Here is a 14,441-nt window from a genome sequence, read left to right as displayed (position 1 = left end):
GCTTCCATAGGACTGGCCTGATTGATGATTGATGTAGGAGGGTCCAGCCCACCGTGAGCAGTGCACCCATGGGTATGTGGTCTTTGGTTGTATAATGCTGCAGGCCGCAGGAATATATCATAAGAACTCAGTTGGTTATGCCAAAGTCAGTACCTGGAGGAATCAGGGAATTCCTCCAGAGGAAGCCAAATCCCAAGGAGTTTTTGGTGTTACTTGGCTTGTTATGTATCAGCTGTCTTCTGTTATGAAAATCATGTGTGCCTTCATAGTTTTCCCAATTGACTTTTCCCTAAGAAGGGCTAACAGTGTGGACTGATCACTCTCTGGACATACACATTCAAGGTATTTGGAGAACAGCCTCAGGAAAGGCTTTCTCCGGAATCAGGTATCTCCCTTGGCCACTTTCAAGGACTAGCAGTAATAACAGTCCATATGCAAGTCTCCTGATTTAAGGTAAATTCCACAAGGAGACACCACCTAGGTCAGGTGGACGTTAAGTAATAGCTTTACACAATTCAGCTCAGACCCTCCTTTCTTACAGCCTTACTAACTTTACAGACTGCTAACTCCTTACCTAACCACTTATAGGAATATTTAGATAACCTTCTGCACTGACAGCTATGCTCAGCCAGAACCCCAGTTCAAGCCTCCCTGTAATTATCATCATTGGCAGCATCCGGCCAGGTCTATCCCCAGTTGGAGGAAAGCACCTTATCAGAGATACCTCTGTACTCTCTTAAGAACAGACTTAAGCATCCAGGCTACCCATTTGAGAAGGTCTGGCGGATGTGCCAATTAAGCTTAACTTCCTCTTTTCCCAAACCTTACCTGTAGTTCCAGATCTCCCTTTAACTATCACCAGAGGCATCTGGTGTACACAGGTTGCCTAGCGACTGAGCACACTTTCCCCCACCCTGCAGAAAAACGGCAGATAGCTTGGACAGATAGGAGCCACAGGAAAAAAGAAGACAGTTTTATTTTCTCCCATTGACCTAGCAATTTATAGATTCTTAACATTTTCTACTAATCACGTTTAAGAGTTTAATAGTTGAGCACATAAGGTCCCTCTTCCTAGATATTACCTGACTTTAGCCTTTAGTTAATTCATTTCCCCATTGGTCACTTCCTTTGGGGTTGCAAATGATAATTAACGGTTATTGGCTCCCTATGTGATTCTTATCACCCCTCCGTTTGACCCTGGAAGCCTGGTTTTGCACTGCTAGGGAATACTGCTTGTAAGTGTATGTATACCAGGACTTCCAGGGCACAGAGAGACGGAGAAGAGAAAAGAGAATGGAAGAACTAGACGGGTAAGAACTTGAGAGGAACAAACTGAGATGGGGAAGAACTAGATTGTAGGGCTAGAGGAGAGTACTAGAGGAATGAGATGGAAGATGAGGAAGAGTCAGATGGGGAAGTACTAGCTGGGTAAGAACAAGATGAAAAGGACCTAGATGAGGCAGAATTAAGACAAGAGAATTAAGATAGAACTTAGAGGGAGCAGTAGATAAATATAGAGAGAAATCAGGCAAGAAAGGAGCTAGACATGAGAACAGAACTGAAGCTGGGTATAAAGGAATTAAAGCAAGTGGACTATAGAGCTCGGTGTGCTGAGATTCTATTTCCTGAAAATAGTCCTCGCCGTTAGTCGTTCTCTCTCCTGGGCCCCTGGGATGTATAATATTAAGGCTGGTCCCCCTAATATTATACAAGAGTATAAGGACTGAGCAAGCCATGAGGAGCCAGCCAGTCAGCAGCACTCCTCCATGGCCTCTGCTTCAGCTCCTGACTCCAGGCTCCTGCCTCCAGGCTCCTGCCCCGACTTCCTTTGTTGACGGACCATGATGTGGAAGCATATGATGAATAAATCCTTCCCTCCCCAAGTTGCTTTTAGTCATGGTATTTTATCACAGCCATAGTAATTTTAATTAAATCATAGATCATATTTAATGGTTAAAATGTAATTTATTCAAAGTTGCTATATATCCTGGCAAAGCTGAAATTTCAGTTCATCTTTGTCAGGTAGCAGACCCTTTGCTTTCAAACACTGTTCTGGATCTGACTATAAAACATTTAGGAGAGACTTAAGACTAAAAATACCTTTGCTTTTTGTTCTATTTGGGGGCCAATGACCAAAAGCTCTTCCTGCATGTCTGTTACTAATACAGTTGCTTCCAGAATCTTGGAGAGCCCCATGTAGAAACGATCCCTGGGGGGAAATAATAAGCACAGGCTGAAATGCTTAAGGGGGTGTTTCAGACTTTTAGAAAGTTCTGGCTGAGCAACCTTAATCAGAAATCTCCACAATCTCAAGCTTTTGAAGCTCCCTATGCCAGCATTCCAAGTGTTAGATGCCAGATTAGGGATGCTCAACCTATATAAAGAGGGAAAAACGTACAACCAGAGAGCAGCAAATAAAAATCAACAGCCTATAAAGAACTCCCACCATGACCAAGCAGGGTTTATATTTTAAGGATTCAAGACTGATTCAGGATTTGACAGTCAATTGACATACAACCCACCCTATACAAGTAGTCTAAAGTAGGACAGTCAGACCTGCTCAACTGAAAATGCATAGAAACACTTGACAGAATTCACGACAAAAATAACAAAACGAGGCGTCAGGAGAAACTTCCTCAACTTGTTAAAGGACATGTTACAGTAAGAAGAACATGGACTCACTTTGGCATAAGGTGTTTGTGACAGGGCTTAGTCACACCAGTTACATGGCCGTGAGTGGACGGCAGCAGTCTTTCAGAGGGAGAGGTAATACCACAGCTCTTAGACGTAGGAGTGGAAGGTCTATTAATCTCTCTTGACTCTCTTCTGGAGAGAAGCTGGGCACTTTACCTGGGCTGTCCTCGCCTCAATTAAACTGCTGAACCCCAGAAATCTTAGTCTAACAGAAACCTCTGGAAGGTGAGCAGGAGAGCCAGATTCATTTCTGAACACCGTGTGCTTTCTTTAGCCTGGGTTCTCACTGTCCCAACTGCTCTACGTTTAACTGATACAGAGTTGTGCATACCCACCTGATGTTGTTAACAGAAACTCAAAGGAAATTTGACCCTGAACCCACATTAGCAAAATATGGTCTGTTCTACCCTTACTTCTTACGTAAACCCAGGCTTGGATGTGCTCATCACACACAGACTAAACCCTTGGGTGTGAGTGGTGATGAAGCATCACACGTCCCCGTACTTCCTGCTGGCCAGCTGGGGCAGAGTATGTACAACTGCCAGTACGTCTTGAAACACCTGGATGAGTGACATGGCTCGGCTCCAGACAGGGATTCTGACTGTGGTTTAGCTTCTAAATGGGCATCATCACTATAGCTAGTCTCACTCAATGTTCTGTAAAACAGCCTGAATAGAATCTGTCCAAAGGGACCTGATGAGGTGGCTTTTCTTTTTAAAGACTTCTTAGTTGGACATATCATAGGCCTGCGACAGACCCATATTGGAGTGTTTGTCCTATGGTGCCTGAAGGCCATCTAGTTAAGGCTTGACTACAATGGTTCTGACTCTCAGCAAACTCCCGCGATTCCCCCAGCATGCGAGAATTTGAAATATTTGTGAACAGATGATACAAGGCTGATTCCTATCCATTTACTGTCTTCCTAGAAGGTTGTCATAAGGCAGATTCTCAGTGTCTCCTGGGTTCTGGTTATATATGAGGGCTGTGGGGGTGAGTGAGTAGCAGAGTACTTGCCGAGCATGGGTTCCACCCCTAGTGCCATAAAAAGAGTTAAGGAGAGGGTGAGAAGTATGTGAGAGCAGGAGGGTGGGGGAAGTGTTGAGAAAGGCTGTCTTCTGAGCAGGACATGGCCGTGGCACTTAGGATCCACCACACCTATGGTCACCGGCACAAGCTAACGTCAGCAAGATCAGTCACTGTCCCAGCAAGCAGTACTAACTGGACTCAGTGGGTTATTTAAAAACAACAGAAAAGGAAGACAGCATGAAAGCACAGTGGGAGGACATGATGAGGGAGGTGGGGGTGGGGAAGGGAGGAGGTGGGGGTGGGCAGGACCAAGACGAATTATATGTATGTATGACATCGTCAAAGAACATGTAAAAGATATCCTAACAACAACAACAACAACAACAACAACAACAACAACAACAACAACAGAGATCTAATTAAGTCTGAGGCTTCTTTCCTTGTTCTTTCTCCCCACAGTCTCAGCCACAGCAGCCACCACGAGCTTTGTGGCAGTGTGACACGTGGTCCCAGTCATCTGTGCGGCAGTCATTGGGCCATTCCTCTTGGCATTATCCCCAAAGTCATGAGGAATGGCAGCTCCAGCCACCGACTGTGTAGACACGGTCCACACTTCCTCCCACTGTCCACGCAGGTGATAGATTGACTCTAACAAGAGCTGATTTCTCACTGCAGATCTATCAGTTTTACTGTGATGGGGTGGCCTCTGGACACATGCAGGGGAGGTGTGGACAGTCCTTATGAGCCACCACAGTGTTGGCCCCAAGGCCTCCATGAGAAAGGAATATTCAAATTCATTATTTTGTATGTGTCTATGTTTTGTAAATAAAAGCACTTATGTAAAAACACACATTTGTGTTTTACTTAACGCTTTACCTTTTTATCTTCATCTCTTCCTGTCTCATCCTCATAATGTGGGCAAACACCTCCAGAAACTTCAAGTAGCTACTGGGAGTGATATAATAGTGTCTTCCAGTATCTTCAAAGTATTTTGTGCTCAAATCTTTCATACTTTTGTGGATTTCGGTACACACTGAGGCAAACTGTGTTATCATATTCTGAAGAACAACAATGTTCAAGAATTACCAGAGAATATAAATAGAGGAAAACAGGCAGTAACTTGAAATACTGTAGTATTTCTGAGATGCAGAATGGTACAGGCAGGTCCTGGGTGGCACCATGATCATGAGAGTTTTAAAGGCTGGAAGGATGGTGAAGCCAATGGAGTATCAATGACATACCAGATCCATTCTTGCAGCCTCTACTCTGATTGGTACATCAACAGTCAGGGCTTGTCTCAGTTAGGGTTACTACTGTGATCAGCCACCATGGCCAAAGCAAGTGTGTCGGGGGGAATGTTTATTTGATTTACACATCCATATCATAGTCCATCATTGATGGGTGTCAGGACAGGAACTCAAGCAGGGCAGGAACCTGGAGGCAGGAGCTGATGCAGAGGCCATGGAGGGGAGCAGCTTACTGGCTTGCTCCTCAGGCTTGCTCAGCCTGCTTTCCTATAGAACCCAGGACCACCAGCCCAGGGATGGCACCACCCACAGTGGGCTGGGCCCTCCTCCATCAACCACTAATTAAGAAAATGCCCCACAGCTGGATCTCATGGAGGCATTTTCTCAGTTGAGTTCCCTCTTTTCAGATGTCTCTAACTTGTATGAAGTTGACACAAGACAGCCCGTACAGGGCTCTTGGGACATTAGCTCCTTGTCTTTCTGACAGTGGTTACCAACAGCATGACACTCTAGGCAGTTTGAGTCCAGCAAAGCTCCAGAAATAGAACGGCCCAGAGTAGAAAGAACACCCGCTGTGCTTAGAATTGGGAGAATTCAGGCTGAGACATGACTTGGTGATAGCCACACCTCAGTGAACACACATGCTCTGGTGGGACAGTCATTTCTGCCCAGTCATTTCCAGGTCATACAGACTACATAAATCTGTGCTCTTAACCACTGAGCCATCTTGCCAGCCCCAGTTGTCAAGAAAAAATTTGAAAAGAAATACTCAGAAGGTTGCAGAATCGTCACAGAAGGATGATAACAGAGGTACCCAAGGCAGTGTAGAACCTGGGTAGCCTTAAGAAAGGTGGGTAGAAGGCACGGCGAATGTGGAGCTCATGAAGAGTCAAGCTGTACAATTGAGCATCACACAGCTTAGCTCTGAGAAGCCTACTCCCCCGCCATGACCTTCATCGGCTTTAGACACATACCTCATTGTTCTCTATGTTCAGCTTTTCTCTTAGGTAGGAGTTGGCCACAATAAGGAGAGCCTCATCAGGCCACCTCTGGTACCAGTCGATAGTGCAGGAGCTAATCATAGAGGGGTAAACTCTACAGTTCTGGCGGAAGTTAGATCCTGAAGGACTCATGATCATAAAAATATGCAGATATTTAGATACTCTCTGAAATTGATAGAAATATACACACTGTTAAAATGTAATCCCCTACTTTAGAAACAGTACTATATTGAAAACTCAATTTAAAACTTGTCTCAGTTGTTTCCTAAATGAATAGACTCTTAGAGACTAGCTGATTGTGTGTGTGCTGTCTGCCATCAGCTGGGCTCTTCCAGGCAAACTAGGAACCCCCCAGAGCCCTCTCTGCCCCGGAGAACTGGCCCTGTTATCTTCAGATGGTGGATCCAGCATCAGCTCTCACGAGGTGTGTGTGTGTGGGGGGCACTTAGACAGTGATGAATCTGCTGTTTAACTCTTCCCTGAGGTGTGTGCCTTTAGCAACCACAGAAACTCCAAGTAAGACTTAGAGCTGACAGAGAGCCAAGAGAGACCATAGCAGGAATAGGGTCTTCGAGTTAGCAGGTTACGGTAAGGCAATATTAGATAATGCATAGATCTTAGACTAATTGCCAGTTTCTTTTTATATGATTAAGATACATATTAATTTCATTCAAAACTTCATTCGGCAACACACCACTTTGTGTGTTGTACCACGTGCAATCAAATATCCTGGTATGAGAATATGAATACAGGACCACTGTTGAAGTTTGCCTGGACCCCCTTTGCTCTTAAGACCCAACTCAGCTGCTTCTGTTGAGTTCTGATCTTGGCAGGACTGGTCCCAGGAGCCAGGTCCTTCTATTTCCACATGCCACTTTACAACAAATCCACAGAACTAGAGACGCCTAACTCAGAGTCCAACAGGTCTCAATTATGACATCGCTAGGTAATACCAAAATATTATTAATAAAAAGCAACTTTCTGCCAAGTAAATATGGTAAAGCTGAAAAACAGAAAGACTCTAATGGCTTCCAAGCATCTACTCATCATGTTCTCTATCAACTGTGATTCCATCTCTGGGATTTGAAAAAAAAAAAAAGATATTCTTGTAGCACATATTGATCATCTGTAGACAGGTTTAATTTTCAAATTCCCTTATACAAAAACTGCACCCCCAAAATAAGCGACCTTGCAGCTCTTCCCCAGCACACATTTTGGTCTGGGTTGAGTAATTATAGCTATCACTCATTACACTCTTGGCTACCTAATGCCAGATTGTCATGGTTAAAAAACAAGAGTGATCTAATCCTCATTATAATATGATGAAGAATCTGCTTCCTCAGTTTCTGATGGTAGATATTTTTCCCAGATCAGTAATAAGAGTTCAAATCTTCCAAAGATGATTCCTTAGGCAAACAGTGTATATTTACTTATTGGGTTCATCAGGCTGACAGACAAAATCCCAGTGCGCTGTTAGACCTGTGTCTGCCATCCAGTTGGTGCCTCGGAGGCCCCTGCTGCGGCCCTCTTCCTTGCCCTTTGTAGTCAACTTCTTTTCTTTTTTACACATATATTTTATTTCCTGCTCAATTCTAGGGACGTTCAAAGAGGTGAGAGGATTGTTACTTTTCCTGACTTGATACCAATATAACGGAAAGGAAACCCTTATTTACCACGAGGAAGGAATCTCAATGTAGAAAATAATCTGGATATGAGGTTTTCATTTTATTGTATACAGTTATTGCTTTTCTTTTGTTTCATTTTAGAAAAAAATGAGCCATTTGGCCTCAGATCTGTCAGTCTTTGGGCTTCCCAGGCAGACATGTCTCAGGAAAGAGTGCTGCCTATTGTTTTAACTTTTAAAGACTCATTCGATGAACTAAAGAAATTATATACAAGTGGAAAATCATGTACAGAATTATCAATGTGGTCTGCTTTAAATTTACCATCACAATTCGATAAAGTCAAGACACAAAACAGTACCTTTTGGAATACTGAGAGCAAATATTTTCTATCATCTATGAAATCAGACTGGTCAGCAAAAGTTCTAATTCTCATAATAATAGAATCCAGCTCCTCATTTTCAAACATGTTAGCAATCTTTCCTCCATTGACAATGTAGTTCAAATCTTCCAGAAATGATGCCTTAAGTGAAACATGCATTAATTAGGGATGAATAAATCATACATTCTGCTTTAAACAAACCAAGAAAGCATCAGCATTTAAGGATAACTGAGGTTACTTACCACGAAAGCTGACATCTTAATTTATTCTCATCAAAATAAGCCTTATCTACTCATCCATCAATTCAGATATGTCAGAGAGACATATACTTGGTACCCAGTGGATGCCAGTGCCTGGGTTAGGGGGTGCATGGCCGTGAGCCGGGCAGAGACCTTGTGTCAAGAAGTTTATAGAAACCTTAGCAGACCCACATCTGTGTCTGACCAGAAGAAAAGCTAGAGATAGCCTGGTGGAGGTATTATTTTAATTTAAACAAGTCGCTCCGGCTCCCTCCCCCAACTAATGTTCATTGAAGCCTTTGGCCTGAGATGGCTTTCCACAAAACCATTGATGGAATTAGAATGGTGGGCTCCAAGCATGGCAGAAATAGCGTCTTTTGAAACCAGAAAGAAAGGCTGTTTGATAAGCCTCAAGCAGATCAGTGGGGCAGGGTGTTTAGATTTGGGGAAAGGAAGGATACACAGAAAAAGTAGAACATTTAGACTCTTATAAAATATGACAGATATGGCACGGAACTTCATTTATTCTCAAACATGGCATCCAGTCAAAAAATCCTGGTAGCCAGAGACCCAGAATTAGGAGAAAAAGCAGGATAGCGTTTTAAATGATATTTTAAAGTATATTTTTGTCAGAACACAAGCCGTGTACGACATCCCCTTGAATTTTGCCATAAGGAGTAAACATGGCCTGCAGTGATATTCCTAATTATGCTTTGACAGTAAAAGGACACTATTTGTGCAAAACAGTGGGGACATTTTTGCTTGTATGTAAAACAAAAACAAAAACAAAACAATCCTGCAAGGAAAACCCGGGTAGCGATGGATGAAGGAGAGAAAGAGCAGTGCCTGAAGGTGCTGAGGCGCACACAAATGACACACACACACAAATGACACACACATCTGTGCTCAGAGAACAGGACCAGCTCTGACACAAAGTGGCTGATTTTGCTCCAGGGCATGATCACTTCCAATCTGCTGATTAAAATGGAAGTGACAAAGACAGGAAATCCTTCTGCTGTTTGTTTACACAGTACGACCGCGTGATTGCAAACACAGCCTGTGGGCCGACTGGATGAACACAGAGAAGAGGAAACTCACACACAGGAACGTGAGCCTTCTGGCGGGCACACGTGTCAAACTTTAGCAAGTAAAGAAGACGTCCAGCACTTACTTGTTCTTGTAAGTTGGAAATCATGACAACAGTGGGGGTCCCTTCCAGGCCTGTTTGAATGAACACCTTCTTAAACATTTCTTTGAACTCTGAGATGGTATAGTTGTGAGCTATGGGCACTCGGTGTACTTTGTGCTCTGCCACGTAACAGGCTAAGGTTGCGTAAGTTTCTTTTCCACATCCATCCATCCCAATCTTTGAAAATAAACAAACAAACCCAACATCTGATTCATAAAGTCTTGGAGTTTGGGATTTAGCACTGGGGAATACTACTCATTTAACAAGGACAAGGCCTGAGTTCCGTTCCTAGCACGCACAAACGATTAAACACCCACAAAAACGATGGGAGTGATGCTTATGTATTTTCTGGGAATCAATCAATAAGTACTTCTTTCTTTGTTTATACTAGAAATATTTATGGTAAGCGTATTTCAGGCTATAAGACAATCATCTACATTCAATATCTCCATAGCCTCTTAAAATATATGAAATTTTACTGTACTGATAGCCTGGAAAAATAGCACAAATCAACTTACAAACCAATAGTATGTCATTATCAATATCTGATACTTCATTCATACAAAATTTCTTTTAGGTAATAATGAATGTTCTCTGGTGATAATGAAATTACTTCACACACATTTGTGAAAACTGAGCTGAGGATGCAGCTCCATGTTTAGAGTGCTTGCCTGGCATGGACCAAACCCTGGCCTGATCCTCTCATACCATATAAGGTGGTATACTCCTGTAATCCCAGCATTTGGGAGGTGGAGGAAGGAGGATCATAAGCTCAAGGTTAATTTAGGCTACACAGGGTATTCAAGGTTGGCCTGCGACATGTCAGACCCTGTCTCAAAAAGAATGCTAAGTTTCAGTCTTTAGCTGTGAAGCCCTGCAGTTTTGACAGTTTTATAGTATGGCAGTTTGAAAGAAAATGGCCCCCAAAGGGCGTGGCACTACTAGGAGGTGTGGCCTTGTTGGAGGAAGTGTGTCACTGTGTGGGTGGGCTTTGAGGTCTCTTTTCTCAAGCTTCACTCAGTGTGATAATCAGTCAACTTTCTGTTGCCTTTGAGTCAAGATGTAGGACTCTCAACTCCAGTACCACATATACCTGCACGCTGCCATGCTCCCTGGCATGATGATAATGGACTGAACCGCTGAAACTGTAAGTGAGCCACCCTAATTAAATGTTTTCTTTATAAGATTTGCTGTGGTCATGGTGTCTCCTCACAGCAACAGAAACCCAGACTAAGACATATCTTATAATGCATTCATGATTGCATCATCAAACAGAATTTCATCACATTAAAAAAACTGTTGGAGCTTTCCCTCTTGAGCAAGCTCTTGGCAACCACTGACATTCCTACCATCTCCACAGTTCTGTCTTTTTCTCTGAATATAATGTAATGTAATTGGAGTCTGCAAGCATATCATTTTCCAAGTTATCTGAGTTCTCTTAGTAATATGCCCTTATGATTCACCATATCCTTTGCCAGCTTAATAGCTTGTGTGTTGGGGTAGTTGGGTGGGTGTTGGTGTGTGTTTATAGCTGCATATGAGTTTACAGGTACATGTGAGGGTACTTTCACGTACAGGCCAGAGGTCCACCTGGGTGTTGTTCCTTAGAAGCAGTCCACCTTGTTTTTTAAGACAGGGTCTTTTACTGCAGACTGGGAGTTGCTGATTAGGATAGCCTGGCTAGTCAGCAAACTCCCAGGATTCTTCTGTCTGTAGTGGGATTACAAGTACATGCCACCATGTTCAGCACTTGATATGGGTGGAGGGGCTCAAACCCTGTAGGCTTGTCAGCATGCACTTTACTGACCCAACCATCCTCCAGCCTCAGCTTATTTATTTTTATCTCTGAATAATATTATACCATATAGGCTTGGGGCAGCACATAGATTAATAAAAATGGGTTAATATAAGTTGCAAGAGCTAGTTAGTAATAAGCCTAAGGTATCTACCAAGCATTTATAATTAATAATAAGTCTCTGAATGGTTATCTGGGAGTAGCTGCCAAGACACAGAGAAACTCTACCTGCATATGGTGCCCAAACATCTGGCATCTATAACATCAGACCTGAGAAAGCTTTGAAAAGGTTCTAAACACACCAAAATGGAGCCAAATGAGGCTTTCTAGTCTCATATCTCTCATGCTAGCTGTGGTACAGAAATGAGTCTCCCAGTCACTGCTTGAGGGTTTGAGCTGTCAGTGCAAGAGCCACCAGAGCGAGCCCCACCAGCATGCCATGAACTAATCCTCATGGAGGGTTTAAGTTTTGCTTGTGCAGACAGAAAAGATTACAGATACATAGTAAAGGCAGATCCAGACAGAACAAAAGCTCTAAACAGGTTACAGTGTGTTTAAAAATGTACATAGGCTTGAAAGAGAAAAGAGAAATGATATAGACAGTCATAGGAAAAAATAGTTTAAAAATAATGAAGTCTTTAAAGAAGGGATAAAGTAATATAAAGGGAAACAGCCATGCAAAGATGGAGAACACATGGGGAGTCTGAATCCTGTATGTTATTGTGCTGTCTTTAAATTTTTTGACTACTGACAAGTGATAGCTGCTAAGAAACATTTGATTATAAAAGCTGCTAGATTAAACCAACCCATATATTTTAATAGTATCTTGACTTCAAAATGGAAGTCAAAAGGTGTGTTGCTTTGGGAGAGAGGTTATGCTTTTATTTCTACAGGAAATGAGAGGCTATGGATTCATTACAGATTAATATGGATCAGGTTTGATCATGGAAGATCCCCTGAAATTCTGGCTACAGACATAAAGAAATAAACCTAGAAAAACTACAAAACATGTAGTATACATTTTACCTGCTCAAACATAAAACAAAAAAATCATCTTTAACTAACTTATACATACCACATATTCCATACTTGTAATATATGATACCTTTAAAAGTTTATGTATTTTCAGAACAAGGCAACCAAACACCAATGAAAACGAATGGCCCAGGTGACCCAACATCTCAGAATGCCTCTGTTAGTTTGTGAGTTCTACATCCAGAACAGCTTCAAGGCTGCTAATGATCCAGCCTCACAGATTACTACAGCCAAGAATCAATCACTATCCTTAATTTTCTCAAGGTTCCCCCAAAGATGCCAGTGACCCCAGACGATAGGAAGCAGTCTAGAGAAAACAATGCTCACATTCCCAAAAGATGGATTATGAATGTTTGTTATCATTTAAGAGGGATTGGTTACAAATTGTTATTGGTCATAGTCAGGAAAAAAGCTAGACAAAGGAGTTAAATTCAAAGATCTCTTTCTAAAAGAAAAAAGGGGGATATGATATAGAAATGATGAGATAAAAGGGTAGATTATTGAAACTACTTTAATCCAAAAACTGTTAATCTCAAAATATTTTACATTGGTATGGATTTTGGTTTATTGATATAAATTTAAAGTTAATTTTGTTATACTGTATATATGTTTCTACTCTTTCTTGGGGTATTATGTTTATGCAGCTCATTTAAAATATAATGACAATTAAAAAATATAGGTTAAGCCAGGTAGTGGTGGCACACGCCTTTAATCCCAGCACTCAGGAGACAGAGGCAGGTGGATCTCTGTGAGTTCAAGGCCAGCCTGGTCAACAGAGTGAGATCCAGGACAAGCTCCAAAGCCACATGGAGAAACCCTGTCTCAAAAAACCTATATATATGTATATATATGTATATATGTGTATATATGTATATATATGTTAATAGTCATCTATAATAATTAAACTTGTAGTCATACTAGCTATGTTTCCAAAGTTAAACAGATATATTTAGATAGATAAATGGTCTTCAAACACTTCAAAGACCTACAGAATATGGCATTTAAGGTGTTTATAACTAAGGCTTTTCATGACAGTGAGACACATCTGCTCCTGACAGCAGCAATCTATTTCAAAAAAAGGATGATTAGCATTGAAGAACCTCCATATGGAGTTTGCTTTCTTTATGGCAAAAGCTAGCCATTTGGGCAAGAAACTGCCCTTGCTTTGACTGCTGACAATATGCTGTCCAAACTGGACCATAGGAGGCAGAGACAGGTAAATCTGTGTGAGTTCGAGGCCAGCCTGGTCTACAGAGTGAATTCTAGGACAGGCTCCAAAGTTACAGAGAAACCCTGTCTTGAAAAACCAAAACCAACCAACCAACCAACCAACCAACCAAACAAACCTCAAAACAACAAACAAAAAAGAATTGTGAATAGAAGAGATTTTCCTTGTGGGAAGTTTCTGAATGCTGAATTAAATTTGTTTATTTGTGATGGACCCACTAGGGCTTTCAACTTCAATTTTTATGTTTGTGTCTGTGATGGTCAGTGTTCATTCTCACCTTGGAGAGACCTGGAACTATCTGGGAGACAGGCCTCTGGGCATGCTCAAGAGGAATTATCTTGACATTAACTTATGATGGAAAACCATCTTACTGTGAGTAGGACTATTCCCTGACTGGGATCCTGGACTGCGTACGTGGAGAAAGGAAACTGAGCAGCAAGCATGCATCCATCATGTCCTTCTTCTGAATATGGATGTCACGTGGCCAGCTGCTTCAAGCCCCTGCTGCCTTGATGCCCCTGCTGTGACGGACTGTACCTTGAACTGTGAGCCCAAAGAGACCCTTCTCCCTTAAGTTGCTTGTGTCAGGGTGTTTTTTTTTAATCACAGCCACAGGAAAAGAGCCTAAGGTAGTGTCTGTCTAGGAAAATGCCCATCTCATAGAAGCTGTCTAATTTTCTATTTCCTGTGGCCCCTATTTCTGTAATGGTAGAAGTGACATTGACAGCCCTTGACTATTGATTTGAACTTGAGTCTTGTTCAAGTCAGTCTAGCTCAGGGGATTTTCTTGATCCTTCAAAGAACCAACATTTGGATTCACTGAAATCCTCAATTGTTTTTCTATTGCCTTTTTCTATTACGTTGTTATTATTCTCTTCTTTTGCTTGCCTTGGGTTTGATTATCTTTTTTTATAGTTTACTGAGGCAGAAACCTAGGCTATTGATTTGAAGTTTTCTTCTTTTTAAGTATAAGCCTTTAGACC

The 14,441-nt window shown here is 42.0% G+C and overlaps 1 protein-coding gene across 1 annotated transcript in view; it reads right to left on the bottom strand.

Annotated features, from left to right (window-relative positions):
- Dnah14 (dynein axonemal heavy chain 14) overlaps nucleotides 1–14,441 on the bottom strand; it is a 216,412-nt gene that overhangs the window by 62,127 nt on the left and 139,844 nt on the right. The window contains exons 54-58 of the mRNA XM_052736532.1: nucleotides 9,383–9,577; nucleotides 7,952–8,113; nucleotides 5,942–6,133; nucleotides 4,597–4,778; nucleotides 2,101–2,209 (exon numbers count right to left, since the gene is read on the bottom strand). Coding sequence (XP_052592492.1) covers nucleotides 2,101–2,209; nucleotides 4,597–4,778; nucleotides 5,942–6,133; nucleotides 7,952–8,113; nucleotides 9,383–9,577 — 840 coding nt within the window. The remainder of the gene's footprint in view (nucleotides 1–2,100; nucleotides 2,210–4,596; nucleotides 4,779–5,941; nucleotides 6,134–7,951; nucleotides 8,114–9,382; nucleotides 9,578–14,441) is intronic.

Source organism: Peromyscus californicus, unplaced genomic scaffold, assembly GCF_007827085.1.
Source record: "Peromyscus californicus insignis strain IS unplaced genomic scaffold, ASM782708v3 Scaffold_14__1_contigs__length_90479793_seg_2, whole genome shotgun sequence".
In the NCBI taxonomy this organism is placed as follows: Eukaryota; Metazoa; Chordata; class Mammalia; order Rodentia; family Cricetidae; genus Peromyscus; species Peromyscus californicus.
Note: the sequence above shows the minus strand (reverse complement) of the source record. Positions and strands in the feature narration are given on the sequence as shown.